Source organism: Tasmannia lanceolata, unplaced genomic scaffold (assembly GCF_043159265.1).
Source record: "Tasmannia lanceolata isolate RefF3 unplaced genomic scaffold, GAP_Taslan_0.1 ptg000025l, whole genome shotgun sequence".
Classification (NCBI taxonomy): Eukaryota; Viridiplantae; Streptophyta; class Magnoliopsida; order Canellales; family Winteraceae; genus Tasmannia; species Tasmannia lanceolata.
The window spans coordinates 8,883,775-8,911,729 of NW_027518702.1; the positions used below are offsets into that span (position 1 = coordinate 8,883,775).

General features: G+C 36.5%; 2 protein-coding genes across 6 annotated transcripts; one reads left to right on the plus strand and one right to left on the minus strand.

Annotated features, from left to right (window-relative positions):
- Positions 1 to 1,220: 1,220 nt before the first annotated feature.
- LOC143857898 (putative methyltransferase PMT2) lies at positions 1,221 to 25,707 on the plus strand. 5 transcript variants are annotated; one of them, XR_013238787.1, is made up of 9 exons: positions 1,223 to 1,430; positions 4,422 to 5,091; positions 5,633 to 5,843; positions 6,036 to 6,330; positions 8,155 to 8,544; positions 8,908 to 8,985; positions 10,501 to 10,790; positions 22,115 to 22,235; positions 25,401 to 25,707. XR_013238787.1 is itself a non-coding variant. In XM_077368432.1 (7 exons), exons 2-7 carry the CDS (start codon positions 4,441 to 4,443, stop codon positions 9,213 to 9,215), a joined length of 1,725 nt encoding a protein of 574 aa, XP_077224547.1. In that variant the 5' UTR covers positions 1,221 to 1,430; positions 4,422 to 4,440; the 3' UTR covers positions 9,216 to 10,490. The 5 variants fall into 5 exon arrangements, 2 of the variants coding, with proteins under 2 accessions (XP_077224547.1, XP_077224546.1); XR_013238786.1 differs by lacking the exon at positions 22,115 to 22,235; XR_013238789.1 differs by lacking the exons at positions 22,115 to 22,235; positions 25,401 to 25,707 and adding an exon at positions 12,203 to 12,345.
- Positions 13,385 to 27,955, minus strand: LOC143857899 (ATP-dependent 6-phosphofructokinase 5, chloroplastic-like). Its single transcript, XM_077368433.1, has 14 exons — positions 27,743 to 27,955; positions 26,344 to 26,693; positions 25,952 to 26,036; positions 24,153 to 24,226; positions 22,847 to 22,958; positions 20,833 to 20,928; positions 20,639 to 20,740; positions 20,447 to 20,521; positions 19,897 to 20,037; positions 19,598 to 19,714; positions 19,417 to 19,521; positions 17,255 to 17,335; positions 14,601 to 14,729; positions 13,385 to 13,891 (listed from the first exon to the last, which is right to left on the minus strand). The coding sequence occupies exons 2-14, from the start codon at positions 26,643 to 26,645 to the stop codon at positions 13,724 to 13,726; spliced, it is 1,587 nt and encodes a 528-aa protein (XP_077224548.1). The 5' UTR covers positions 26,646 to 26,693; positions 27,743 to 27,955; the 3' UTR covers positions 13,385 to 13,723.

A 27,955-nucleotide genomic window follows, 5' to 3' on the forward strand; every position in this document is an offset into this window, starting at 1 on the left:
TGTCTTTTACCATTGATAGTAAAAGTAACTTTTTTGCTTGGTGGCTCTTATAAACGAGAATGACTATGCAATAAACACTTCTTTTACAATCAAAGGTGAAAGGGGTGCAACTCGGGTCGTCCATCCACTTCTCATCCCGCACACACTGCTCATGTTTAATATAAAAGGGCTACAGAAACTAACGAAGGATTAATGCATTGGAAAATCTGATCAAGGCATTGTGGTTAGTGGAAAATTAGTCCATCCACAAGCGCTAATTTGACACTTAGACTAATTAAGTAATCGAACTTGCCTCCTAGATAACGAGGGCAAGAATGTCTCTCCATCTCCATGATAGCATCCCCAAATAAGCAGGAAAGTGCCCTAGGGGAAAGACGGAACCTACCACGGTAACTCTCCTAAAAGTTCAGTGGTTCAAGGTAGAAACCGATTCCCATGAGGAAACTCGTTGCTCATCAAAATAAATATGGGAAACGATTCCATAGGGAAGTTGTAAAGACTCCCATATAAGCGAGTAGCTCAAACTGCCCATTAAATGAACGGTTTGGATCATCCTATGAAGTGGAACCCACATTACTTCTAGAAAAATAGTGGCCTACTAGATCAAACAGTCCTAGAATGTGAATGACCCGCGAAACATGATAACATTCAACTCAAGGTGGCAATTGGGCTGTGCCGGCACGAATTGCTACAGTGCGTGGGCCATGCCATGCTGACGGTTTAGGCACGCGGCATGAAACGACACGGCACGGCCCGACAAAATCATTTAAAAAGTGAGCCTATGTGGTTGTTGTCTGCCGGCCTAGCACGACACAGAGAGCTGGCTGTGCTCCGTACTGTGCTTAACCTCGACCTTATTCGTGCCGGCACGGCACGTCCCGTGGACAAATCGTGCCATGAAGGCCCAAGGCCCGCGGGCCATGTTGGGCCGAGAAATATCGTGCCAGCCCATTTACCCCTTGACATTCAACTGGTGAGAGTACCACGCACACGGCGCATTTTAGTAATCATGAATTAATACTCAAGTTCAAAAACAAAAGGGCGACCGATATAATGCGGCAGACCATAACACTTTTTTGACGTTAGAGGGTGCGAATTATCCTGCAGGGGGTGCGAATTTATCATCACCCATATTTTACCTTTCACGGTCTTGTACGGAATTAAATTCGTATCAGGATAGACGCGTCTTTTCCATCGTCATCTTATCATACTTTAAAACTCTTTTGCGGACTCTCTTCTTATTAAAACTCTTTTGCAGATTCTTCTTCTCTCTCTCTCTCTAAGCAAGGGGTTTTTTGAGGAATTTCTCGCTCTTGCTCGCTGTTTCAATTTCTATTTATTCTCAAATTCTCACTCAAAAAAGAGGATTTTTTTGCCGCAAATGGAATAGTAACCTAATTTTAAGAGAGATCTCGAGATCCGAAATCCGTGTAAGAGATTTGGAATGAACTCGCATTGTAGATCTGTTCTTTTTCTAAATCTTTATTTGTCAAATTTAGAATTTTTCTATTCGTTTAGATCTTTCTCTTATTTGTATTCATTTTTTTTAATTTTTAGCTTGATTTGACGATTAGATATGCTGTTCTTGCTGATTTTTCAGTTAACTGATACGAGTTTTTGTTAATTTTATACTTTGTTTTGTTATTTTTTTGCTTGATTTAATGTGAGATTTGTTGTTCATCTTGTTTTCCAGATAATCAACGCCCTCTGTTTTGAATTTTTATTGATACGGTTCCTTTTTTGTTATTTTTTTTTAAATTTTTGTTCATATATTTTTTTTTGTTATTTTTTTTTGCTTGATTTGATGCGAGATGTGTTGTTCATGCTGTTTTCCAGATAATCAATGCCTTTGAATTTTTGTCGATAAGATTCTTTTTTATTTTTGTTATTTTTAGCTTGATTTGATTTTAGATATTCTGTTCTTGCTGATTTTTCAGATGCGTTTGAATTTTTGTCGATAAATTTCCTTTTTTTTTTGTGGTAATTTTTAGCTTGATTTGATTTTAGATATTCTGTTCTTGCTGATTTTTCAGTTACTTGATGGTTTCCATCTGTGAAACTTTTCTTATACGAGTTTTTGTTCATTTTGTGCTTTGGTTTTGTTATTCTTTTTTGCTTGATTTGGTGCGAGATGTGTTGTTCATGCTGTTTTTCAGATAATCGATGCCATCTGTTTTGAATTTTTATTGTTTTTATACTTTATTTTGTTATTTTTTGCTTCATTTGATATGAGATGTGTTGTTCATGCTGTTTTCCTGATAATCAAGGCATCCTGTTTTGAATTTTTATTCATACGGATTCCTTTTTTTTTTTCTCCTGATTTTCTTGATACTTAACACTACATAATTCTAGTGTTCTAACCTGATCTTCGTGTTCATTAGTTTGATTTGCTATGATTGGATCTTGAAAGATTGCATATCTGCTGTAAAACTTGGAATTTGAATCTCTTTAATTTTAGGCCCTGTCTGGATTGCAAGAAAAACTTTTCTCAAGGAAATTTTTTTCTTTCCTAAATTTGGAGGGGAATAATGTGATTATCATTGATTTAGAGGGATAATATCATAAATTGTAGGCTCCTCCAAATAAAAAATTGAATAGGGTTTAGTCAAGGTATGTTTTTTCATGTGTAAACAAAGTTACAAATATTTTTCATTTCCAAACTTTTCTTCAGAATTCTTGCAATCCAAACATGGCCTTATTGACTCATTGATAAGAACTATTAAATCAAGTTTCATTGAAATTAATCATTTTGACTGACTGTTTTTACGTAAATGGCAGAAAATGCCTTTTCTTTTGTGGAAGATTAGTAAGACGAATAATCACTCATAGCATCATTTGTTACTTTCATTTATTCCTTGCCGTGTATTTTCTTATTTGCTAATTATCTAATAGAATTCGATTCTATTAGGCACAATAGAACAAAAACTATTGATGAATTACATGGCATTTATAATATGGGAATAAGTGGCCTGGCATAGTCACAACACTCCATTTTTTCACCGTTCTTGGCTTTTTTAAACCTGGAATTTATCTACGAACCTGGAACGACACCTTAAATATTTTTAATAATAGGAAAAACATACAAGAGGGGATGTGCCAATCTAGGAAAATCTTTCCATTGCAAAAAGTAAAACAAGACTTGCCGAATCCCATGATGCCGGTCTCCAACAAACAGGATTGCCTTGGTTTTTATTTTATTTTATTTCATTTTTTAGAATTTGTGAAATTTGCTAACTATTTCTGATTTTTTTGCTGCTAAAAAGAACAATAAGATTCATTTCATTTGATAGCTTAAAGCTGATATTCGTTAGTGGCTTTGGGAATCCTTCTTAAGTATGGTTTTGCTCTGTGAGCGAGGATGCTTGGTTTTGAGATCTCTTTATTTATGCGAACACGTACAATGATTTTGAGTTCTCTTGAAGAGAAGAATGCTTTCTATGTGTCATTAGCTGGTAGTAAATTAGATGATGAAGAAAAATCTGTTGGATTTGTGTTATTATTGCAGTTGAGGTCTGCCTTTGTGTCATATTAATCTACTTCTGAGTAAAAATTGTCTGTCAATTAAAGACTTTCCAACTTTTTAAACAAATCATCTAGTAGTAGACCATTGATTTTGTCAGATTTTTTTATGGATTCTGAGTTTGGACTTTGTATATGGGGCCTGCCAAATCGAATAGACCCAGCCAAGTTCCGACCCAATCCATAAGTTTTTAAAGAATCTTCTCCAAAATTGTTATTTTCGGTTGTCCCCATGACCTAGCACATTTAGTGTAGCGATCATAATGTGAGGTATTGGGATCAATCTCACTCCACGAGGCAAATGATTCTCTTTCCCATTATTTTGACTGATTTTCATCAAAGTAGGCATTTATCCTGAGATCCTTGGACTCAACTCTCCAATTCAAGTTATAAGTAGGATCAACTTGTTTTTAAAGAATCTTCTCCAAAAATGTTATCTTTTGGTTGGCCTTATGCTCTTATTGTATGGGTTCAAAGATCACAAAATTAGGCTCATGGGCTCAAACTCAACCACTGTAACACAATGATTGTCTTTGTTGTTGTTTTGACTGATTTTCGTCCAAGGGGATTTGTAACCTGAGATCCTCAGTTGCAACGGCTCAACTCTTTCTAATTATAGTTCACAGTATATCTCCAGTGGTTATTGGCCTGTATAATAAGTCCATTATATTGGGTAAAATTACTCTGCCGAAGCCTTAACATGGCTTTATGCTGACTCAGAATTGGTAGTTATTTATGGTTTTCAGTGATCTTTATTTATTTTGTCAACTGCCATTATCAATATTTCAGAAGGGGATTGAATTCTGATTATCCTGGAAATTGTACTCCTTAGTTTGTATTTGCATTGAGATTTATTGTGCTAAAGTTGTATTCTCATTCTTTTTCTCTCTCTTTTTTCTCAGTTGCTATTTCAGGTACATCATGGCCATGAAAACGAACTCAGCAGACAGTAGAACTCGGGGCAGGTCGTTCTCCATATTTATTGTGGTTGGCTTGTGTTGTTGCTTCTTCTATATGTTGGGCACATGGAAAAATAGTGGTTTTGGAAAGGGAGACATCATAGCACTGGGGATCACTAAGCAGACAGGCTGTACTGTCCCCCCTAATTTGAATTTTGAGACCCATCATAGCGGTGCAAGTGATACCATTGATGTTTCTGAATCAAAACCCCAAGTGTTCAAGCCATGTGAGGCGGAGTACACTGATTATACTCCATGCCAAGAGCAAATGCGGGCAATGACGTTTCCCAGAGAGAATATGAATTACAGAGAGAGGCATTGTCCCCCAGAGAATGAAAAATTGCATTGCCTTATCCCAGCGCCCAAAGGCTATGTGACACCATTTCCATGGCCTAAGAGTCGCGACTTTGTGCCTTATGCAAATGTTCCATATAAGAGTTTGACAATCGAGAAGGCTATTCAGAACTGGGTACAATTTGAAGGCAATGTTTTCAGATTTCCTGGTGGAGGGACACAGTTTCCTCAAGGGGCAGATGCATACATCGACCAGCTTGCTTCTGTGGTCCCAATTGCCAATGGGACAGTCAGAACTGCCCTGGACACCGGTTGTGGGGTATGTGAAATCTTTTGGCTGTCTCTGTTCAATCTATCCCGGTGACCTCACATGCTTGCTACAGCTCACACACTTGCAACCCCCTCTATTGGAGGGGGTGGCAAGTGTGGTATATGAAATCCATTGGAGGATCACACTTAGTTGTTTTTATGCAGTATGGTACAATGGTCAGTGTCTAAAATATAAGTGCTTGTGGTTTAATTTGTGGGATCATTTGAGACATAGTTGATCCAAATTATTATCCAGTTCAAAGTTTAAAATTCGAAAAATTATTTGGATCCTTTTAGAGCCCAAGTCTTGTGTCGACTTGAGACTCTACTGACTCCTTGATTGGATATTTCAAGTTCATAGGGTACATGATCAAGTTTTCTGGTTATTAGATTTAGTTATTTTGGGTTCTGAAAAAAAAAAAAACAAGTTACCCATTTAACTCGACCTGGGTTTAGATGAGTTGACTTAGGTGATTTTTTTGTTTACTTGGCCCAACATTTAAAAGCCGATTCAATTGTAATTGATCTGTTAACTATTGAAACATGTGTAGGTTGCGAGCTGGGGTGCATACCTACTGAAAAGAAATGTATTAGCCATGTCCTTCGCGCCTAGGGACTCGCACGAGGCACAAGTGCAGTTTGCTTTGGAAAGAGGTGTTCCTGCTATTATTGGGGTTCTTGGAACCATAAAACTCCCATACCCATCTAGATCCTTTGATATGGCCCACTGTTCGCGATGCTTGATCCAATGGGGTTCAAATGGTGAGGATTAATTACTAAACCATGTTTTTTAGTTTGTGTTGATTATAGGTAGAACCATTAAGAATTTAATACTGCATATTTAAGCCACAATGATGTTTCTAGTCAAGTTCTGCTCTCTTCATAGTATTTAGACGGCTTTGTCGTTTGCCAGCAACTATATTTTGGAGCATTACGGCCGTTTTCGCTTTGCAGATGGAATGTACATGATGGAAGTAGATAGGGTTCTCAGACCTGGTGGTTACTGGATACTTTCTGGTCCTCCCATCAATTGGTATCATAACTACCAAGCATGGCAGCGTCCAAAAGAGGAACTCCAGGAGGAACAAAGAAGGATTGAAGAGATCGCAAAGCTTCTTTGCTGGGAAAAGAAGTACGAGAGTGGTGAAATGGCAATCTGGAGGAAGAGAATGAATGCTGAATCTTGTCCTGAGAGACAAGATCGTTCGGTTATAACTATGTGTGAATCAACAAATGCAGATGATGTCTGGTATGTTTCTGTTCTTGTTATTTTGGCATAGGATACATGCTAGGATCATGGTTTTAAATTTCGGACGAAATACCGAAATTTTGGATTTCAGTTGAACAATTTCCATTAATGAAAGATGTAAATTCATTGGAAAATAAAAAAGATGCATCACACCGAAATCACCTAAATCCGAAATTTCGGGAAAATGTAATTTAATTTTTTTCTTCTGAAATTTTCTTTTCCTCCCCAAAATTTTGGCACTAGTTTGAATTTTTATTTTATTTTTACCGATTTTCTGCCGAAATTTCGGTATTTCGGCCAAAATTTCAGTTTTGGCTATGTTCAAAATCGAAACTGAAATTTTAAACCTTGACTGGGATGATGATGGATTTTGGTAATTATTTGTGACTGGATACGTAAAATGGTTTCCTGGGACTAATTTGGTGCCATGGCTTCTTTTGCAATTTTATGTTTTATATTGGGTATAGTGTTTGCTGTATGTATTCTGATCAATTCTATTATTGGTTTACGGAGAACAGCTGAACTGAGACATGCCCAAAAGGACATAAATCAGATTTAAAGAATACAAAAGGGCTCGCCATGCTCCTATGGGCACAAATGTCTCTACTTACCCTATGTTTAGCCAGACTATCCAGAGTTTCTCTCTTTGTGCTCATGATGTACCTGCTTTTGGGACGTTAATAAATGGTTACAGAATTGAAAGAACCATATGTAACCTTCCAAAAGCATACCTATATCAGTGTTTTGATGCCTAAATTCCATAACTCATTCCCTCTATCCATAATTGACCGCTTTAGAGGAACTGTATGCTTGTCATTCTTCAAATCAACTTAGCAACATCATCGATATGATCCTTATTTTCTTGAAGAAACTATATGCTTGTCATTCTTCAAATCAACCAAGCAACGCCATCCATATGATCCTTATTTTCTTGAGTTAGTGGAGGTTTTGTCGGTGACATTGTTGATTCTCTGCCAATTTGCAATTGATATCAAGAGGTTCTCGATTTCCTCTGTCTTATGCTAGACTTTTCGCTTAGAAAGAATTCCTTTATTATTCTTGTGGGCAATGATCTGTAGCAGAGCCATAGTTTCAAATTTCGACCTAAATTGACACAACAAAGCTGAAATGTTTTCATTATCATCCCCACCGAAGCACATACTAAAACCGAAATACATACTGGAATCAAAGGTGTATGTGTAATAGTAGGCATACTATACTAGTATGTGTTACATAATTATATTTTTATGAATTGCATGTGAAATATGGTGAATGTATTATGTATATATAAGGGCAAATTTTTTGCGTGTGTATTTGTGCTTATCTTAGCACTTCTTCTAGAAGTTTCATCTTAAATATCTATCATTTGCATGTCAACGTTTCCATGCGTTTCCATAACTTTACAAGATCTCTACCAAAATTTTCAACGGAAACTGACATGTTCCTATTTTTATTACAACCGAAACACATATTGGAATCAAAACCTAAAACATTTAGTAGAGTATATACCAAAACAATGGTGTATACTGTGTGCTTTACCATTAAGATGGATAATGTGTTAAGCATTGGAGAAATTTATATTATTTATTATTCATCACAAGAGCATATATGGTTACAAAATGGGCTTTGCAGAGGGTCTGGTATATGCTTAACAACCTGCCATTGACTATTCTTTTACCTGATTTTCAATGAGCCCAAATTCACAACAGTGGAATACTCGTCTGCTTTCTTCCTTTTTTTTTAATGACAGCAATATTTTTTATATGTGTATTATTCACCAGCTTCGCCCTATTCGAATTCACTGTTTTTTTTTGTGATATTTAGGTACAAGAAGATGACAGCATGTGTAACTCCTTATCCTGAGGTTAACAGTGCAGATGAAGTTGCTGGTGGGGAGTTGAAAACGTTTCCAGATCGGCTCAATGATGTCCCTCCCAGAATAGCTAGTGGGTCAATCCCTGGGGTCTCTATTGAGACGTACCAGGAGCACAATAAATTATGGAAGAAGAATGTAAATGCTTATAAGAGGATCAATAACTTTATTGGTACAGGGAGGTATCGCAACATGATGGACATGACTGCTGGTTTTGGAGGTTTTGCTGCGGCACTTGAATCTCCAAAATCGTGGGTTATGAATGTTGTACCTACTATCGCTGAGAAAAGTACCCTGGGTGTTATATATGAGCGAGGCTTAATCGGCATTTATCATGATTGGTATGATTTTCTGAATTTTAGGCCATACTTTAGTCGAGAAATTGTCCTAAAATCATCATATATTAGTGTATAATTTCTTTTCCTTTATCAGTAACATCTTTTGATTCCTTCAGTGGATTTGAAATTTTTTCATATCAGTCTTGACTGTTATTATTCTCTGGTTAAACATCATCTTTAAGACATTATCTTATCTTGTATATTATTGTAGCTGGGATGTCTTGCTAATCAATCATGCTGAAATATTACATATTTGTTATGTTCCATCTTGTATTTCTGAAGGGTTTGTATTGGAGATGAGATTAGATGTTCATCCATGCCTTTCAGAGCGACTTAAGTAACATGCCTTTCCTCGTCTTGGTTCAGGTGTGAAGGCTTTTCTACTTACCCAAGGACGTATGATCTTATTCACGCTAATGGCCTTTTCAGCTTGTACAAGAACAAGTAAGTCTTAAGTATTTCAGGATTCCATACTCACCAAATCACAGCATATCAGATACAATTAGAGAAGAGCCTATTCAGAAGTAGGCTTACTAGTAAATTTTAGCATAGTTGCATTACTCTTCTCTTTCAGATGCCTTTGGAATCAGGACATGATATTCCTAAACGCATCAGGGCCTCTTTGGGTGCCACCAAATCGATCCATATTTGCTAATAAGGTTATGTTAATTTAATCTTATTTGAAAATGGGACATTAAGGTCTCTTTGGAAACCGTTAACTATATCATTTCTCTCACAAATATAACCATTATGTGCAAATACTACTACCATTTCAAAACCATTTGCAAATAAGATTACAGGGAATGATATTTCCACCCATTTCTCAGCATGGCCACCTCCTATTGTTAGTCTTTTCCTGAAAGTGGCTTTATTTTCAGAAAAAGACAAACAATCATGTCAGCTGACGTTGTGGGTTTGCTCCCCATAGACGCGCGAGTTCGAATCCCCCGATAGTTACCCGATGCACGTGGTTTACAGGTGATTGCGTGCGTCTGTAGGGATTAGTCCCACCCTAAAATGGGGTAGGGGATACCCTCAACTCAACTCAACTAAGCCTTTGTCCCAAACTAGTTGGGGTGGGCTAATGAGTCATTTAGAAAATTTTCATGAAGAAGGTGAAAGGATCTACCCGGCTCAAATTGACTAAGTCTAATCCTGACACTAGTTGGGTTCGTCTACATGGATCATTTTCTTCCATTCTCTCCTCCAAGGTCATGTTCTCTGTTATGTTCCTAGCCCTTGAGTCTTTCCTCACTGTCTCTACCCAAGTTGTGGGTAGGGGATACCCTATGTCAAAAAAAAAAATGCTTGAAAATGGGTGGAGACATAATTTTCCTGTTTGGATTGCAGGAATTTTCTAGAAAATTTCGGAAAAGAAAAACTTTTCCAGAATTTCATACTTTTCCATTGCTTGATTACATATGAAAAAAGTAACTTGAATCACTGCAGTTCAAGTTTTATTAACAGCGGACCTTTAATTTGTAATTATATCACTGTAATTTGTCATTACTCTCTAAAACATGGAAGCAAAAAAATCATGGGAAGAAAATTTCCACAAGAACTTGCTTTTCCTGCAATCCAAATAGGGATTGCAGGAATTTTCTGGAAAAAGTTTGGAAAGGAAAAATATTTCTAAAATTTCCTACTGTTTTTAGTTTTTACATGAAAAAAGATAACTAAACCAACACTACTCAATTTTTACTTAAGGGATCTTTAATTTATGATGATATCCCTCTAAATTAACCATATAATCATATCATTTCCCTGTAAATCATGGAAAGAAAAAAATTCATGAAATTTTTTTCTATCAAATATTTTCTTGCAATCCAAACAGGGCCAAGATCATATCCAAAATTTTTAGATTTATCCAAAGAGTTCCTAAGTGTCCCTAAACAACTTGTTTTCTACATTCTGTTTCTTTGGGAACATCAATTTTATGGAGTAATGCCTTTGAACCAGGTGTAAAGTAGAAGACATTCTTCTGGAGATGGACCGTATATTGCGACCGGAAGGGGCGGTCATTATCCGTGATGAAGTTGATACTGTTATCAAGGTGAAAAAGATCGTTAGTGGGATGAGATGGACTACTAAATTGGTGGATCATGAGGATGGCCCCTATGTCCCAGTGAAGATACTATTTGTTGTTAAACAGTACTGGGTTACCAGTGGAAATAGCACATCCAGTGAATGAAAACAAGGACCTTCTTTCGCTTGCAAAGAAGAACATAGCCCCAACACAATTTTTCTCGGTCAGTTCTCATCTCTAGAACCATTTAAATCTGAGCTCATTTTTTTCTCTGACACAGCCTATTTTTTGCACGCGATTTGGAGATCTGAAGACTGAACTCCTCTTTCGATTCTTTGCTAAAGTAGGTGATTTTTTAGTCATTATTATTATTATTATTATTATTTGTCATAGCTTATGCTATTCGTGTCTTGGGTTTGTTGATTTTCTGTCTTGTTCAAAGGTCTGGCTCTAACAGCATTAGATTTTGATTTGTAGACTTCCCATTATTTATTCTGTAAAAAAGGTTTTGACAGTCTTCTGAAACCTTTATTTTTCCAACTACGATGAATAAAGAAGTATCTTTCGATTTGCTTTGGTTGGTTGGGTTTCACTTCTTGGCTCCATTGTTTCATATAGTATGGGTGTAAATGTACCAATTGAGGCCTGCTTGTTTGAGCATTTAAAGATTCCCCATTGGGCTCTACTATCAGAATAAATTCTGCACATCAAACTACAATGACTTCCATTTGATATAAGGATTAATACGCCTTCTCCAACAGATTAAGCCTTTGGAGTCACTGGTAGTTTCACATAAGGAAATAACTCCTGTTCATTGGGAGTGTAAAAAACAAGAGGGTTGAGATTGTTTGATCATAGATTTTTGGGACTTGGCCAATCCATAAATTAAGGCGTGGTAGATAATGATCTTGAACATTTAATGGTAACAAAAACACCTTCACAGTTACAAAACCATGGGATTTTTCTGTGTGTGTGTGTGTGTGTGTGTGTGTGTGAGAGAGAGAGAGAGAGAGAGAGAGAGAGAGAGAGAGAGAGAGAGAGAGAGAGAGAGATGACTTGGATAATGGGTGCTCAAAAGAAGAGAGGATTGAGTTTGGGATTAGTCTTTGAATCTGTGAGAAACAAAACATGGTTGACTTGGATAATGGGTGTTCTTAGGCCTGCTATCTTTGTGTTAGAAGAAAGAGAGGATTGAGTTTGGGATATTAATCTTTGCATATTCTTTCATAGTGGAAGATCATGGCTTCTCTCCCGTGTAAAACAACTACGTATATCTCGTGACTTGTTTATTTCCATTGTGCATCTTTCAGACTCTAATTTTGCCCCATGAAAACACAACAGACCCTTTTTCAGATTAGAACTATATTAAACACCCTTTGCCAGTTTCTAGTTTTTATATTGAGATGGATGGAGTTTCAGTAAATCCATTTTCTCTTGTCTGTGTTCATGAGAAGGCAATGGTGATTGCATATATGAAGCTCTGTTATGCAGTTTAAATGAACTTGTGAAGTGGTAATTAATTAATTCCAGAGGCATCAAAAGCGTAATTTTCTTTGTATTTTCAAGTTTGAAATATTCATTCTTCTAGCTCTTAGACACCATATAAAAGAGCTCTTCCTTTCCAAACTTTTCCAGAAAATTCCTGCAATCTATAAGAGGGCCTTAAATAAAGCTGGAAAGGGAACAAAGAAACCCAATTTTGTACTGAGATGAGAGAAGAAAAAGTTATAGCCATGGTTTCAAATTTCGGTTTCAGAAAGCGTTTTGATGGGCTGTTTCATAGAAAGGTAAGTATTAAATAATTAAAAAAAATCTAGAATTTGTGTGAAATGCCTTAAATTTCAGCCGAAATTTTGGGGAAAACGAAATATTGTAACGTTTCGGGTATCTACAATTTCGGTTTTGGGGTTGGAAATTTCGGATTTCAGTCGAAATTTAAAACCTTGGTTATAGCATTAGAAGAAGCAAATGCCATTAAAGCAGTAGATAATCCACTCGAGCAATGAGTTAAAGCATAAAATGATTGCACAATGTGAATTGGAAAAAAATCTTGGCCAGGTAATGTTCCAAGGGAAGTGATATATTCGCCCCCTTTTCTTCCTCGGGCTACCCCTTATATTGTAAAAGAGCAGCCATAGATACACTACTAGAGGGAGGTGGCCCAAGGAAGAAATTGGGGGAGAATATATATCCCTTCCCATGTTCTAATCCTTGCTAATTGAATTTGGGGGGAGGGGCTTTCTAGTGGAAGGAGATTCGTTTAATGTGATTGCTTTAGATTAGTGGTGGTTATTTGGGTCTTCAATTAATGATAATATCCCTCCAAATTAACAAAAATCATGTTATTTCTTTCTAAATGGTGGAAAGAATGAAATTTCTTAAGAAAAGATTTTCCACCAGAAAATGAACGAAGGAACAAAATCTGTTTTTATACAAAACAAAAATCTCATCCAAGAAAAAACATTTCTGATGGAAATTTTTTTCCTTTCCACAATTTAGAGGGAAATGATATGATTTTGGTTAATTTAGAGGAATATTATTGTAAATTGAAGATCAGTCTGTGTAAAAATTGAATAGGGTTGGTTCAAGATAACCTTAGAGGAATCACCTTCCAACTCTAACTTACCTTTCCATCTCTATGTAAGGTTAGAGGTGATTGTTTACAACTAGATATAATCAGAGAAATAAGCAGAGAGAATGAAGAAAAGCAGAGAAGAAATGCCAAATACAGTAGTGTTCTTCAGTTCTCCCATTATGGGCATGTCACGATATAACCTCTAAATTACACCTCCTCTCCCTTCCGAAGATGCGGCCAAGTGAAGCAAACTATTTTTTTCGATGTAAAATAGGATCCAAATCAATAAGAATAATTTCAATTGTAGAATATAAGACATGATTAATGACCACATTGGTCTAATCAAGTGTCAAGAACAAGTTTCTGTTCAACATTTTATTGCAATTGCAATAATCAAAGGAATATATGTCTTACTCACATGGCTACAAAATTGCTGGATTTTGTCAGATCCTTATTCGAAAACAAACGTCGCCTGCTGTGAAATGTTGAAACAAAGAACTCCACCTTAAATTAGCAAAAACTGAGCCTCATCACCCCATTGCTTCTCTACAGTAAATTTAATGAAGTATTGAGGGGGGAAATCAGAGGAAATCGGGTTGTCCGGTGGATGTTAAGCATCGATGCCACATACGACTGTTGGGGTCGACAAACCTCGGAGAAGCTATGACTTCAGGGATGGGAAGGTAAACATAGTGGGTGTTGCATATGCCCACTGTAATCCCACTGTATCCCGCAAAGGCACCGTGAACCTGAATAATAGATCATGGAATTGTCATAGAAACATGTTCAAATATTTAAAAAAGTTAAAACACAAATATGAAAAAAGTAAAACTTTATAAGTGTGTGTGTGTGTGTTTGCTGAAATAGTTTTAGCTAAAATAATTTTTACCTAAAAAGGCATTAACAAACCTGGGAAAAGCATTTTTCGAGGAAAAAATTTCGTGAAAAGTTGAGGCAGGGTAAGCAACTAACTTGATTTGAAATTGAAATATAGGAATGGGACAATCTAATCAATGCAAATCCCATGATCCATCAGTACAGATACAAATAGCATTACAGAAAGATTAACACTGCAGAGCCATGTTACACGGATTCTTCTAAATGGGCAAAGAATCCGGGTTGGACACATCTCGGATTCCAATACGTCAGGATTCTTGGAGACACTTCTAGATCTCTTTGATCTGTTTATTCCGCATACCGCTACCACAACTTTACAATTACCTCATGTTTTCATGAATAGAAATGAATATTATATCTACTTACCCGATTAAAATTTTCAATATATTTTTGTTATGACCATATTATAATGTAAGAAAACAAAATTTAAAAATGGATTAAAATATCAATACAAAGCAGTAATGAAATGTTGTTTCCTTTTTTCCTTTTTCTATTTTTTATGGAGAAAGTACCGCGATGATATATGGAAAGCATGTTGAGGGGCTATAAATGAAGTCTTACAGCATTCTGTCCAAGAACAGTGCAGAGGATGGCATCGGATGCGTTAGCACGGCATGCTCGGATCATATAAGTTGGATCAATGTATTTGACATCAGCAGGAACATCTATCTCCCTGAAATGCTTTTTGATCTGCAAGAAAAATTGAAAGCTTATTATCAATATGGCAGCCACCTTAAACAACAATAACAATTTGTGAGCAACTAGAGGATAGTATGAAATACAGCTTTCAAGATTAACATTTTAGACTACAGTAACAAATCAAGGGAAATTCCAAAAAAATTCCGACTACAATGTGTATGCTGTATGTGATGCAGGATGTAAAGGGAAGACACTAGGTGTGGTGACTCTAATACCAATTGACGAAGGACAGTCAAGGGAAAGGCATATCTGTGGAGGCTATGGTAAGCATTGGGCTAAGGTTTTTGTTATGAAATCACATGGGTTAAGAGAATAGGTTATGGGGGATGTCATGAGAAACTAGAGTACTATTATTTGGGAAAAAGGTTTGGAAAATGAGCCATTCCAAAGTGGCTCCCTCCCCCTACTGGATGGATCAAGTTTAGATTTGATGGGAATTCTAAAGGAAAACCAGGTCGGGTGCCGGATTCGCTATCCCCCCTCCGATCCGCGATCCGGGGTCACACGATCCCAAACGTGGTTCACTAGCGACCCGGATCACCAAAAATGACGAACCGCGGCGACCCGCAGGAGAGAAAGAGAGAGATGCATATAAACTAAGAGAGATGGAGAGAGAGCTACAAATTTTATATATTTTGGGTTGAATTGGAACTAGAGCTTTATTTTTGAAAAAATATGTAGGGCATACATGAGGTTTTTTTATTTTTTTTATTAAATGGATGTAGTATGGACTATGGAAGGATATTCATATATTCCAACGGGAACTTTCTTTTTGAAAAAATATGTATGACATACATGAGGTTTATATATTTTATGTATTAAATGTATGTAGTTTGTACTATGGAATGACATTCTTGTAAAAATATATGAAATTATATATGCATGTATATATGTATACCCTCATCGTACTGCGTACCGGGCTACCATCGTACCCGTTCCTGTACCACGTACCGCAACGAACCGCGTTCCAGGTAACATTGGGTGGGTATTGGAGGCATACCAGGTCGGGTGGATATTGGAGGCGTCTTTCATAATTCGGATGGACTTATTTATTAACTCTTTCTGGGCCAATAGTTGTGTGCAACTACATTGAGGCGGAAGCAAGAGCCCTTCTTTGGGGTTTGGAATTTTATGCCAACTCTTTTTGTGGTCTCTTAGTCATTGAAGGTGACTCTGCAAATGTCATTGGTTGGATGACTAACAAGTCAGTGGGTCCATGGAAACTAGCAGGGGTTATTGATGAAATTACAGATCTCTGTTTGAAAGTAAATCCAAACTTTCAGCATATGTTGAGGTCTATTAATGAGCAAGGCAGAAGAGATTGAAATGGTCTTTGTCAACTCCATTTCAACTGAAGGCTTGATGTAGGGTATCTAGATAGGATTGGGTTTGGTTTATTGGTCTTGTATCTGCTATGTTCCTCTTTGGGATGCCTTGTCCCTCTTGAGGACTATGTAGATCACTCGCACATTTTCTTTAGCAAAAAAGTTTTATTATCGTTCAAAAAGAAAGGTTAAGCAGGGTCTAAAGAAAGGGAAATACGGGTCAGAGTGGGCTGTTGTAGATCTGGTTGTGGATTAGGACTAAACTTTCAGGTTTAAGGCAGCTCTGAGTATAATTATAAAGGACTGTTGCAGGTTTAGATTAACTAGTATATGGTATAGGGGTAGGTAGGGCTGATAGGTGGGATTAGACCTGACCTAACAGTCCCTTGATATCTGTAAAAGACCAAAAGGGTGGGGGTGGACTGTTGGTCAATGTGGATTCATTAAGAGAATGATGCCACATGACTCACCCCTGGAGGCTGAATAAATATTAATCAGCACCTGGTTCTAGAGTCTCTCTAATTCTCTAAAAACATGCCAGAAAATTTACTGGGTCTACTGGGAAAAAGATAATTGCACATAATAGTATGAATCACCACATATAATAAGCATTTCAACTACTATGGGTGGGTCCATGTCAAAGAAAGCAGATGCCTCCTTTTTGTAAATGGCTTAAGATATTAGAGCAACCAGAATGAACTTCTGGGGGCCTCCTCCTTGTGAATGGCTTAAGATACCAGAGCAACCAGCTTGAATTTCTGGGGGCTAAATGGCTGTGCACGCTGGAGCCATATTTTAAACTACGAAAATAGATGGCATCTTATTTTATTTATTTTTTGGTTAGATGGCATCTTATTATTATTATTATTATTATTATTTGAATGGTTAGATGACATCTTATTATTGGAGTAATTACTTAAATATAAACAGAACAACCAGAATCAACGTCTGGTGTTTTGACAGTTGTGCAACTCTGGAGACTTCTGTTTGATCTCAAGAAAAGAGAAATTGAATAACAGTTCTTCTAAAAAAATGTTTCTCATATTAAAATATCAGAAAATAATGTGGGGATTTATGCAATTTTGAAACCCATATTGCTATATTTTTCCCTATGCATTTCACTTTATTATCAATAAGGTCGTATTAGATCTGAGGAACACCGGAGTATAGTGTTAATCACTAGAATCTAACCTGCTGTTGGATATGGACACCAATGTCTCCAAATACCACATTCCCAGATGCATCTGTTGCATTTGACTTTTGAAGCAAATCCTGCACATCAAATTCAGAAATACTATGAATGCAATTTTTATTGAACGATCTACCGTGAATGCAATTAAGTTATAATATTAAGAAACCATTTGAGATTTTAAACTCCTATAGCTCCTATTAAATGCATACATGACATCATAAGCTCCTTGGTGGAAATATGTGATATAAAACCATGAAACAGAAAATAAGTAAACCTTTGTTAAGACTCCAAGTAAATTGTGCAGCTCATCTATGTAGATAGTAAGCGTATCCTTAGCAAGTAGCAACTAAATTTCTGGAAGTAGTATGCATGTAGCACTGAGAGGCACACATAAATATTTATGAACCTTTAAACTCGCATTAAAAAAAATCGCCGGCCATGTTTCTAGAAATTCATATTCTAAAAAAAAATTAAATTATGAGATTCAAGGATAATGGTTATCAGTGATCTTAATATAGATGGATAAGCACAGAGAGAACCATGGGTTTACTTTCAGATTAAAATGAACCTGATTTCTAAGTCATCCAAAGGTTAAAAAAGATGGCAACTCTTGGGATGCCAAATTTACGCCTCATAACCTGTTAAGACTTTCAAAACTTGATCGACCACTTTGGTTATTCAAAACTTGTCCCTAAAGAATTGACAGATTTTCATTTGATTTTCCCATTGAGTATTTCTCCAGGCCATCATTGCTTCACTGAACACCTATATTGAGTTTACACATAAGGACAGCATGAAGAAAAAAATGACAGCATAAAAGGCTTCCCATTCACATGCAGATCAATTATCAGCTATGGAAGATGCTTCATGCCCAGCCATGCGTAGAGGACCTGAGAGTTCGGATTCATAAAATACCCTAAGTTAATTAGAAATTGATATATGATGAGATGTTTTCAGAGCTCTTTTTTTTGGAGGATAATCTTACTGGTAAAAGAAGGGAATAAGAGGGTCAACAATCAAACTGAGCAAAAATAAGAAAACAAGAAGTAACCCTCAAGGGGGAGATCCGGCCAAACATCTCAATAGTGACTCTAACCATGCCATTACGTGCCAAGGTATCCACATCACCGTTGTCGGACCCAAAAATATACTGGAATGCGGTAAACTGCCCCTCAACAACATTGAGCACATCCTCGATAGTTAAGGGAAGCCCCTACTGAGCTTCATCCGCCAGGTAATGCTGTGGTAGTGTCTCACAACCATAGTTTTAAAACTCCCCCACCCCCATGTCGACTCCCCGAGTCAATTACCTTTTACCTTGGCTGTGTTCCGCATTGACCGAGTACTCACCCGCATCAACCGAGTACTCGACCGCGTCGTGTAGAGTCGACTAGGATTTTCTTTGGCCGCATTCCGCACCGCATCCGCAGTTTTAAACACTGCTCTCAACAACTATAGAATCAAGCAGGGAAGGATATCAATGAACCGGATAATATTTAACTTTTAAGACCAGTCTAAAGTCCCATTGAGTTAGATTCAGTTCTTCCATTTGAATCGAAACCGGATAATATTTAACTTTTAAGACCAGTCTAAAGTCCCATTGAGTTAGATTCAGTCCTTCACCATAACAGAATCGTGATAAACTCATATTTACTTGAGCTTTCATAGTTCAGTCTTGCTGTCATGCTCTCAGTTTCCAGAAGTTTTTGCAACTTTTGAGTATTTCACCTTAACTATTTTTGCTCCCCACAGCCCCCCAAGCCAGTTTCTTGTATAAATTTTGCAGATCTCTTCTTGGTTCCAACTTTTATCCCTAAAATTTAAACCGTAAATTCTCATGTTTGCAAACTAAGATCCCAGTTCCCATAAATTCTCCAAATTGTCTTTTACTCCATTGGGAACCTGAGGTTTATATCTCACAACAGCCAAAAGCTTCTCATATTTGAAGACTTGAGTGCCAAAACGTCCTTATCTGCACATCAGTATCATTTATTTGCATTCTAGTTTGTTCACTATATTTTTGCTGAAGAGGTTAGTGGAAGCAAGACTAATACTTATTTCAGTGGTAAAAATACTACAAATAATTTTCAAGCTACCAAGGAAAAACCAGGGAAGATTCCCAGTAACCTGTCTTAAATGCACACATACAGAATTCACTTACTTGTCCTCCTCCTTCAGCCACACAAACCACAGCTGATCCTTTTGTCTGTATCAAATGCTCGAGATGCCGTAAGACACCATATGATCCCTCTAAACTAAAAGGTACCTTCATTTGAATTATCAAGAAATTATTCCCTAATAAAATCATAATAAAAAGAAAGCATATCATTAAAGCTACACACCTCAGGAATCAGACAGATGTCAGTCTGTCCACTAGAAAGTGATGCATGCATGGCTATGAAACCACTACTTCTTCCCATCAACTTCACCAGTCCAATTCCATGATATGCACTACGTGCCTGAATACAGCGAAGAGAAATCCATTAAATATATAAGTGAGATTCAAGAGTCAATAAAAAAAATGTCTGAGAGACGCCTACACTCGTTCTTTTCGGAAAATAATCCACAAGTTCCACAAGAGCTGTTAGATAAGTTCTTTTTTTTTTAATGTAGAACTGTTAGATAAGTGAAAGCTGATTACCTCAATATATGCAGAATTGATTGCCCGTTGAGCTTCTTCTACAGCAGTATCAAAACCGAACGTCTTATCCATCAGAAGTATATCATTGTCAATGGTTTTTGGCACACATACTACAGAAACTTTCACTCTTCTCCTGCGGCACTGCATGTGAAAGCATTACATCAGTCATGCAAGTGAACCATCTCTTAAATGGAACTTGTAATCATGTTATAGAGAGTACTAAAATTCCACTCTAACAGACAATAGTCGAAAGAGAAAGTATGAGTTTTGTTGCAGCATCAATTAGTAGATCATGACCTCCACTTAGTGAGAGGAAAATGAGGCCCAAGTTGTAAAGGCCTAGATCACTTGGGTGATTCACTCTTAGGACTAGGAGAAAAATATCCTAGATCACTTGGGTAAGTCACTCTTAGGCATCTAGGCAGCTGCCTCCAACAACCATGAACGCTGCTTTAAAAGATTTTAAAATATTCAAATAAAGACTATACAAATGAGAGTATGAAATACAATTGTGTTATTTGCTAATTGTGGAAGAAGAAGATATAAGTACCTCATTGTGTATTGCATCGGCCCCTGCATGGGTGCCATTCCCGCCCAATATAAAAAGCATATCGATTCCCCTGGCCTAAAATACTCAGTTAGTATAATGTAAATTTTTAATCTTGATGCAAACTAATAAGAGATAATGGAACAACCATTAGTGAAACCACATTAAACCTGAGAACCAGTGAAATTAATATACCTGTATGCTATCTACAATGTCACTAGTACTAGCTCCCCCGCGAGAAACTCCCAATAAACTTCCACCGGCAAGATTAATGTTTTGAACCACTTGGCGTGAAAGCTGCAAAGTCAAATGGTAAATTTACAATTAAAAATAAGAATAGATCCGGACCAGAGGAACTCTCATCTTATGGATTCAAGGAGATTAATCACCGGTATTTCAGGCAAGCCCTTCTCAAAAAATCCACGGTAACCAAATGGGATTCCAACAATCTTCTTGACCCCATATATTTCAAGTGTAAATACTATCTGCATAAGCATGTGAAACTAAGGTTAAACGGAAGTTCTTACTTAACTGTGCATCATATCTTGGAAGAAGCCATCCATGCATAATATATTCCATAGTATTTAATGAATTATCAAGACTACAAAATAACCTTCCACGTGACAAATTATAGAACAAGTAAATTCATCTTCAGCCTTCCAAGAGACAAGCTATTGAAAAGATCAAATAAATGCATAGCGACCAATTACTTTCTAATTTAAAAGATTCTCATAAACAACCAGTTAGCTTCCAGACAATATGCATTTACAAACTGAATGGAGGAAAACTAGAAAATGCAATCCACCAAGTTAAAAAGATATCCCCTAGATATGGACCTACTGGAGTCATCGCCTTGTTGGCTTCATTGCTGGCTATTGAAAATAGTAATGTGTAAAAGAAATTAAAACACACAATTGTTTCAGTGGAAGTAGCATACTAGGAATTAACAGACCATTTACAAACATGCCTTGCATAGATTCTTTGCCCCTCTATGCCAAATCCGCGTCGACATGTTTCGATACGTGAATCGGACAGGATTCGTGTGGGACACATCCGGATTCTTGTCATAGCTGTGTCCCACATGAATCCTGTTTTTTCAGGCAAGTCCAACACATCATCAACTTTTTTAAAATGCGAATCTTGTATATTTTCCCTTTAAACATGTTTGTGAAAGCACAATCCATCCTCTCTTAATTAAAAACCTAGCGCCTAGACCCTCCACCCTTGAACATCTACCCCCTTCTACTTTCTCTCTTAATAAAAACCCTAACATCTCGACCTTCCAAAAACCTCTTCAAAAAAAGTAAACATCTCGACCTTCCACCCTCAAATTTGTAAAACAGTTACAAACACAGGAGCAAAATAGAAAAGAAATTGAGTGTGAAAAAACTTGACAAAGAATGAACTGGCTTCTACTATGTGTCATTTGTAAGCGTAAAACAGTGTATCAAGTGAATAACATGCAAAAAAAGCTTTATGAAAGAGAAACACAAACATTTGGCTAGTAGCAGGTAAAGAAGGTACAATATATACTTGATTTATTTGGTAACGAAAATGCATAATATCATTTTCAGAAAATATATGTGATGCTCATTTTTTATTTATGTTTTGATTAATTCAATAATCTAAACAATGCTGCCTCACTAGACTTTACCATTATGGTGATTCTAGGATGTCATTGAGCAAGAATAAGCTACATGCTATAACAACATGAACATATGAACCAAGTAGACACAGCATCTACAGCAAATGATATCTGGTGGCAAGATGATAGACAAATACGAGGCCCCAGGTGCAGATTGTTCTTTATAGAATAATGCTTTGGTTCATTGTATGCTTGGGCACAGATTTGTAATGAGCTTTGGTTCTATGAGCAACTTTTTATTTATTTATTTGAACGGTAGTTCTATGAGCAACTTAGAATGAGAAAGATCAAATCAGACAGCCTAGAAGAAATACATTTCTCTTTATCATTGTTGTCGATGCTTATGAACATAAATTGCTTGCATTATCAGTGTCTGGACTCAATGGATATCCAAAATATGTACCAGCATGTAAAATTCATGTTTCAGTTCATTCATCTTAAGGCATTGATCGACTAAACAAAGAACAAAGTTCAACAGATTTTTTTGGGCATGTTTGGTTGACTATTTTCCATGGAAAAAATATGGAAAGATTTCTCACAGATTATTTACTCTAAAAGCCATCTGATCAATTAAAAAAATACGGCTGGGGAAACTTTTGGATGATCGAGCCGTTTGAGTAATGCAAGGACTTTCCTTCAGAACAAGTCAGTGCACAGTGGGTGTCTGGAATTTCAAATAAGTACACAAATAATCAAATATACAACATGACATAGCAGAAAAGAAATAAATAATAATAAATAGCTACAGGGCCACCAACCTGTCTAATGACATCATTAAGACCAGGGCAGAGTCCTCCGCAAGTAACAATGCCGGCTTTTACTTCCTCAGGTTTAAAGTATATTTGCTTACGGGGTCCCGCACGATGCACCCTAGGATAAGAGGGCAATCACTAATCAATGCCAACATCACAGTTCACAACGTACCCTAGGATCAAGGTTTTAAATTGCGACCGAAATCCGAAATTTCGGGTTTCGGTGGAGAACGAAACCGAAATTGGGTAAATCTGAAACCGTACAAAATTTTGATCGAAATTTCATTTTTCCGGAAATTTTGGTCCAAAATTTCAGGGAAATCCCAAAATCTCTGGAATTGTTATCGTTGTTTAATATTCTCCCAAAATTTCGGGAAATTTTAGGACGAGATAAATCTAACTTATTTGATTTCGTTTGATTTCGCCTGAAATTTTGAAATTTCGGTTTCGGTGAGGGATGAAATGCATTACGAAACCGAAATTTCGGTAATTTCGCCTGAAATTTTAGGACGAGATAAATCTAACTTATTTGATTTCGTTTGATTTCGCCCGAAATTTTGAAATTTCGGTTTCGGTGAGGGACGAAACGCATTACGAAACCGAAATTTAAAACCTTGCCTAGGATATGGTTTTGTAGTTCTCTGAAAAAATATACATTGTTTTTGGTAGTTAAGCTGGGATTGAACCTCCAACCTCCAAGTTGAAGAACAAAGCCTTGACCATAGAGCTAGAGGCTCAAACCATGTTTCTAAAAACATGCAAGCAAGTCAATATTTTTTCTTGTAAGTAGTTTTTTTTTCTTCTGGTGAGTAGTTATGGGGCCGTTTGCATACGCAGATTTTAGAATCTTGGATTTCCTTAAAATCGTAGTTGGGAGACTAGAGAAGAAGGAGACAGACCGTTTCACTTCTCTTTAGAATCTTGGATTTTAAGTAAGAAATCCAGGTTTTGGAAATCTCTCCCCCATCCTGAGATATCTAAAACCTGGAAACATGGGTCATGGGATGATCTCCTGCTCTCTTGCTGAAGGAAAGAAGGGCGAGAAATCAGAAAACGACGACCGGTCCCTTCTTCTCTCGTCTCCCAACTACGATTTTGATGAAATCCAAGATTCTTAAATCTGCGTATCCAAACGGCCCCTAATACTTAACATACAGAAGAAACTAATTATGAGGGTACAAAAGACTGGAAGTGTCAGACAATTGGTTAAATGCAATGCAAACACCACTATTGAAGAGAAAAACCAATGTGCTTTAAGTTATTTTCGCAACATAAAAAGATAAAGAAAGAAACAATAGATGAAGAACAGTACCATTGCTCCACCCAGCTGCAATCAGGGTCAATGCACTCCGCTCCAGCTGAAGTGGGTGAAGAAAACTTTATAACCTGGTATGAATCATAATTTCATAAATTGATATGGCGGGAGAGGACAATTTGTTTATATGCTTACTGGCATCTACATAACAAACAGGAAGGAAATATTCACGATCAACTCAAAGCTGTTTCATAACCTATTCAACTGTTGCAATACATATCAATTACTTATTGTGAAGTAAGAGGAAAAACAAAGTTACATGAACACTAAAGTATTCATGAAATCGTAATGTGAATTTGTTTATATGCTTACTGGCATCTACATAACAAACAGGCAGGAAATATTCATGTTCAACTCAAAGCTGTTTCATAACCTATTCAACTGTTGCAATATATATCAATTACTTATTGTGAAGTAAGAGGAAAAACAAGGTTACATGAACACTAAAGTTTTCCTGAAATCTGAATTGTCCTGAAAGCATAACATTAATCTAATAAAGAAGTGAAAAGCTGTTGTTTCATGTGTTGTGCATGAGAAGAATATAATACTTTGTTGTCTGTTATCATATTCTCGCTATCACGCCAAAAAACATTTTCCAATTGGCTTTTAACATCACTGTGACATGAAAATCGTGAGTGTCATCATTCTCTACACTCTTGGGCAGCTAATATTCCATATTTCACTTTTTTATGTAACTATTTGGGTTAAAGAGTTCAAAATAATTCCATTAAAAAAAAAAGAGTTCAAATTATGCTTGGCCGAAAGATGGAGAATTCGCAAGCAGCTCGACACAATTGACATGGATTAGAAGAGGAATTCTAGACTGAAGGGAGCCCTTGCAAAAAAGAGGTAAAAGGGCTCTCCTATTGGCTACACATCACCATCATGCTTATGTAACGGCTGAAAAGTCAAACACGATGGTGATGTGCAGCCAATGGGGGAGCCCTTTCACCTCTTTTTTGCAAGGGCTCCCTTCAGTCTAGACCTCCTCGGATTAGAAAGCGCGTTTAGCTGTTTACGTATCGGTGTTCCCGAGACAGATCCTAACTCCTAACCATCTTCCGCATGGAACCTTCCTTCTATTAACAAGAAATTTATATGTAGTTAGCAGAACAGGTCAATCTTCCATATTTCAATATACTGCGACTTCAATAAGATATAGGAATCAGTCATAGACCAATTTGGAGTTTTTTGACAATATTTTATAGGAATCAGTCTGATACTAAATGTATATGAATAATTCAGAAAAGCAGAGTATGGATGATGAAGACATGGGTGAGGGTAGAAACAGTGAAAAGCACCCTGATAACGACTACAGTGATAGATAATGGGATGACAGGCTTGCTCCCTTATGCAACTTTGATATGATAATTTTGGCACTGAGCCTGGGGATGTTTACCAGCACAAGGTATCAAGATCTTCACTTTATGCCCTTTCATAACTGATACTCTGATATTTTGTATTTATATGATGTTTGTGCTTTCTATTTTGCAAGCTATAGTTTGAAGGAGACTTCTGTGCTTCTCTTTAATCTACAAAAACTCCATGGCTCCTTATTTAATGTCACACCCAAAATCTCTTTTATTTTCTCATCCGCATAAAGCCACTGATAATAACTTGAAGAATTATAAAGCAGCAACAAAATAAACACTATTGTTAGAACTCAACTTTGTGATTTAAGATTAAACACAAATCTGTAGGTGATGAGTGAAAGCAGATTGTGCTCAAGTGCCAAGCTGGACCATAAAGTATGAGATGCATTACAGAGCAATTCTTAGGAAGATATAACAACAGACCTTTAGGAGTGCCCTATCATCCTCATTTACATAGCCATTTGGCCTTTCCTCTGGATCACAGATACCATCCACTACTTGAGGACCCCTGTCAAAGCCAAACTCAGTAGTCATTATTATAAAACTAAAACAAGCAAATGAGATAAGCTAAACCCAGATATTATTTCATGAAGACAGCAGTTTAAACAGAGCTAATGATGCAGAAGAATAGCACCGGCTAGTACAGAATGAGAAAAGCAAGAATTCTACTCAAACTGAAATAGAAAATGAAAACAACTGGGCATTTCAAAAGTCAAAACTAACACGATAATTATAGATGTACAATCTAAAGTTAACAAAATCATTCCATTAGAGCAATAAATGAAGATTATGTACACAAAACAAGGCAAAGTCACCTTTTTTTTAGAGAGAATGTGGTTGGCATTGGCTTAATGTCAAGGGCATCCCTTAAATGTGGCAAACTGAACCTATCTTCAAAATCCTCCTGATAATGCTTCTTCCAGTTTGGGTCCGTAAAATCTATCTCTTGCTTCACAACAACAGCTCTCACATTGATACATCTCTTTTTCATGTACCTCGCAGATTTTCTGAATCTCGGACAATTCAGACCAAACAAAGAGAGATCTTCATTTGAATGCAAAGTATGCTGCCCAAGACAATTGAAACCAACACGGTAGATAGAAGAAACAAAAGCCATTCCTCAAATGACTATACAGTCAATGAGGTAAATCAATAAGCAAGAATCCTGTCATTGAAAAAAAATAAAAAATCAACACTTTCAAATACCAGCAAAAAAAAAGGCCTAAATAAACCTTACATCTAATGATGGAAAAATCATGAATTGAGATGAGACGAAAATCAAACAAAAAATACAGAATTTAGCCTTGTTTCTAAAGTGATTCCACAAGTTCTATAGCTAAAACATCAAATTGAGACCCTAATTTTAATGATAAAAACTACATACATAGAAATAAATCTATTAAGAAAAGCTTAAAGCAAATTACTCAACTCGCAAACAAGAAAAGAAACTTAAAACATAACAAAAATGTCAATCAGAAAAGCATGCATCAGAACCAAAATCTCACAAACCAATCAATCTCAACACCACATCTTGACAATACAAAGAAATTAAACTAACACAACTTCGAACAAAAATCACTAGCTGCCTACTAGTTTCAATCAAAGAAAATACTGAAAATCAAGTAAAAAATATCCAAGAACTACATCTCCGAGTCTACTATAGCGCAAGATCAACCACAATACGTTAAATCAAAACAAAACACCACAACATAACATAACATAATTTCAACTCCAAACCCTAATACATCATCGGATCAACTAAACTTCCAAAGAAATTCCTTTTTCTACCAATCAGAAATCCAAACTAAAGAAAATTTTCAGGATCCAAAACAAAAAGACCTTAGATAAGGATCAAATCAAATCACTTAACAGACATAATTTCGATTCCAAACCCCAATTCATCATCAGATCAACTAACCTTCCAAAAAATTCTTTTTTTTTTCCTACCAATCAGAAATCCAAACTAAAGAAAAATTCAGGATCCAAAACAAAAGTACCTTAAATCACCATGACAGAACATAATTTCGACTCCAAACCCTAATTCATCATCGGATCAACTAAACTTCCAAAGAAATTCCTTTTTTTTTAAAAAAAATTTTCTACCAATCAGATATCCAAACTACAGAAAATTTCAGCATCTAAAATAAAAATAAAAAACTTAGATCATGATCAGATCAGATCTAGAAAACTCGAAAAAAAGAGCAAAAAACAGACCTTGGAATCTATGGTGAAGAAGAAGAAGAAGAAGAAGAAGAGAGTAGAGAGGAAGCTTCTTGTTTGAAGCTAATTTTTCTCTTTCTTCTTTTGAGGTGGGATTTTTCACCAGCCGGGATTGGAGAGAGGTATTAAGGCATTGACCTTTTGCCTTTTCTTAGTAATCGAATTTAGGCGCCCTTTTTCTTCGGGAGTCGTAAGAACAAATAGAAG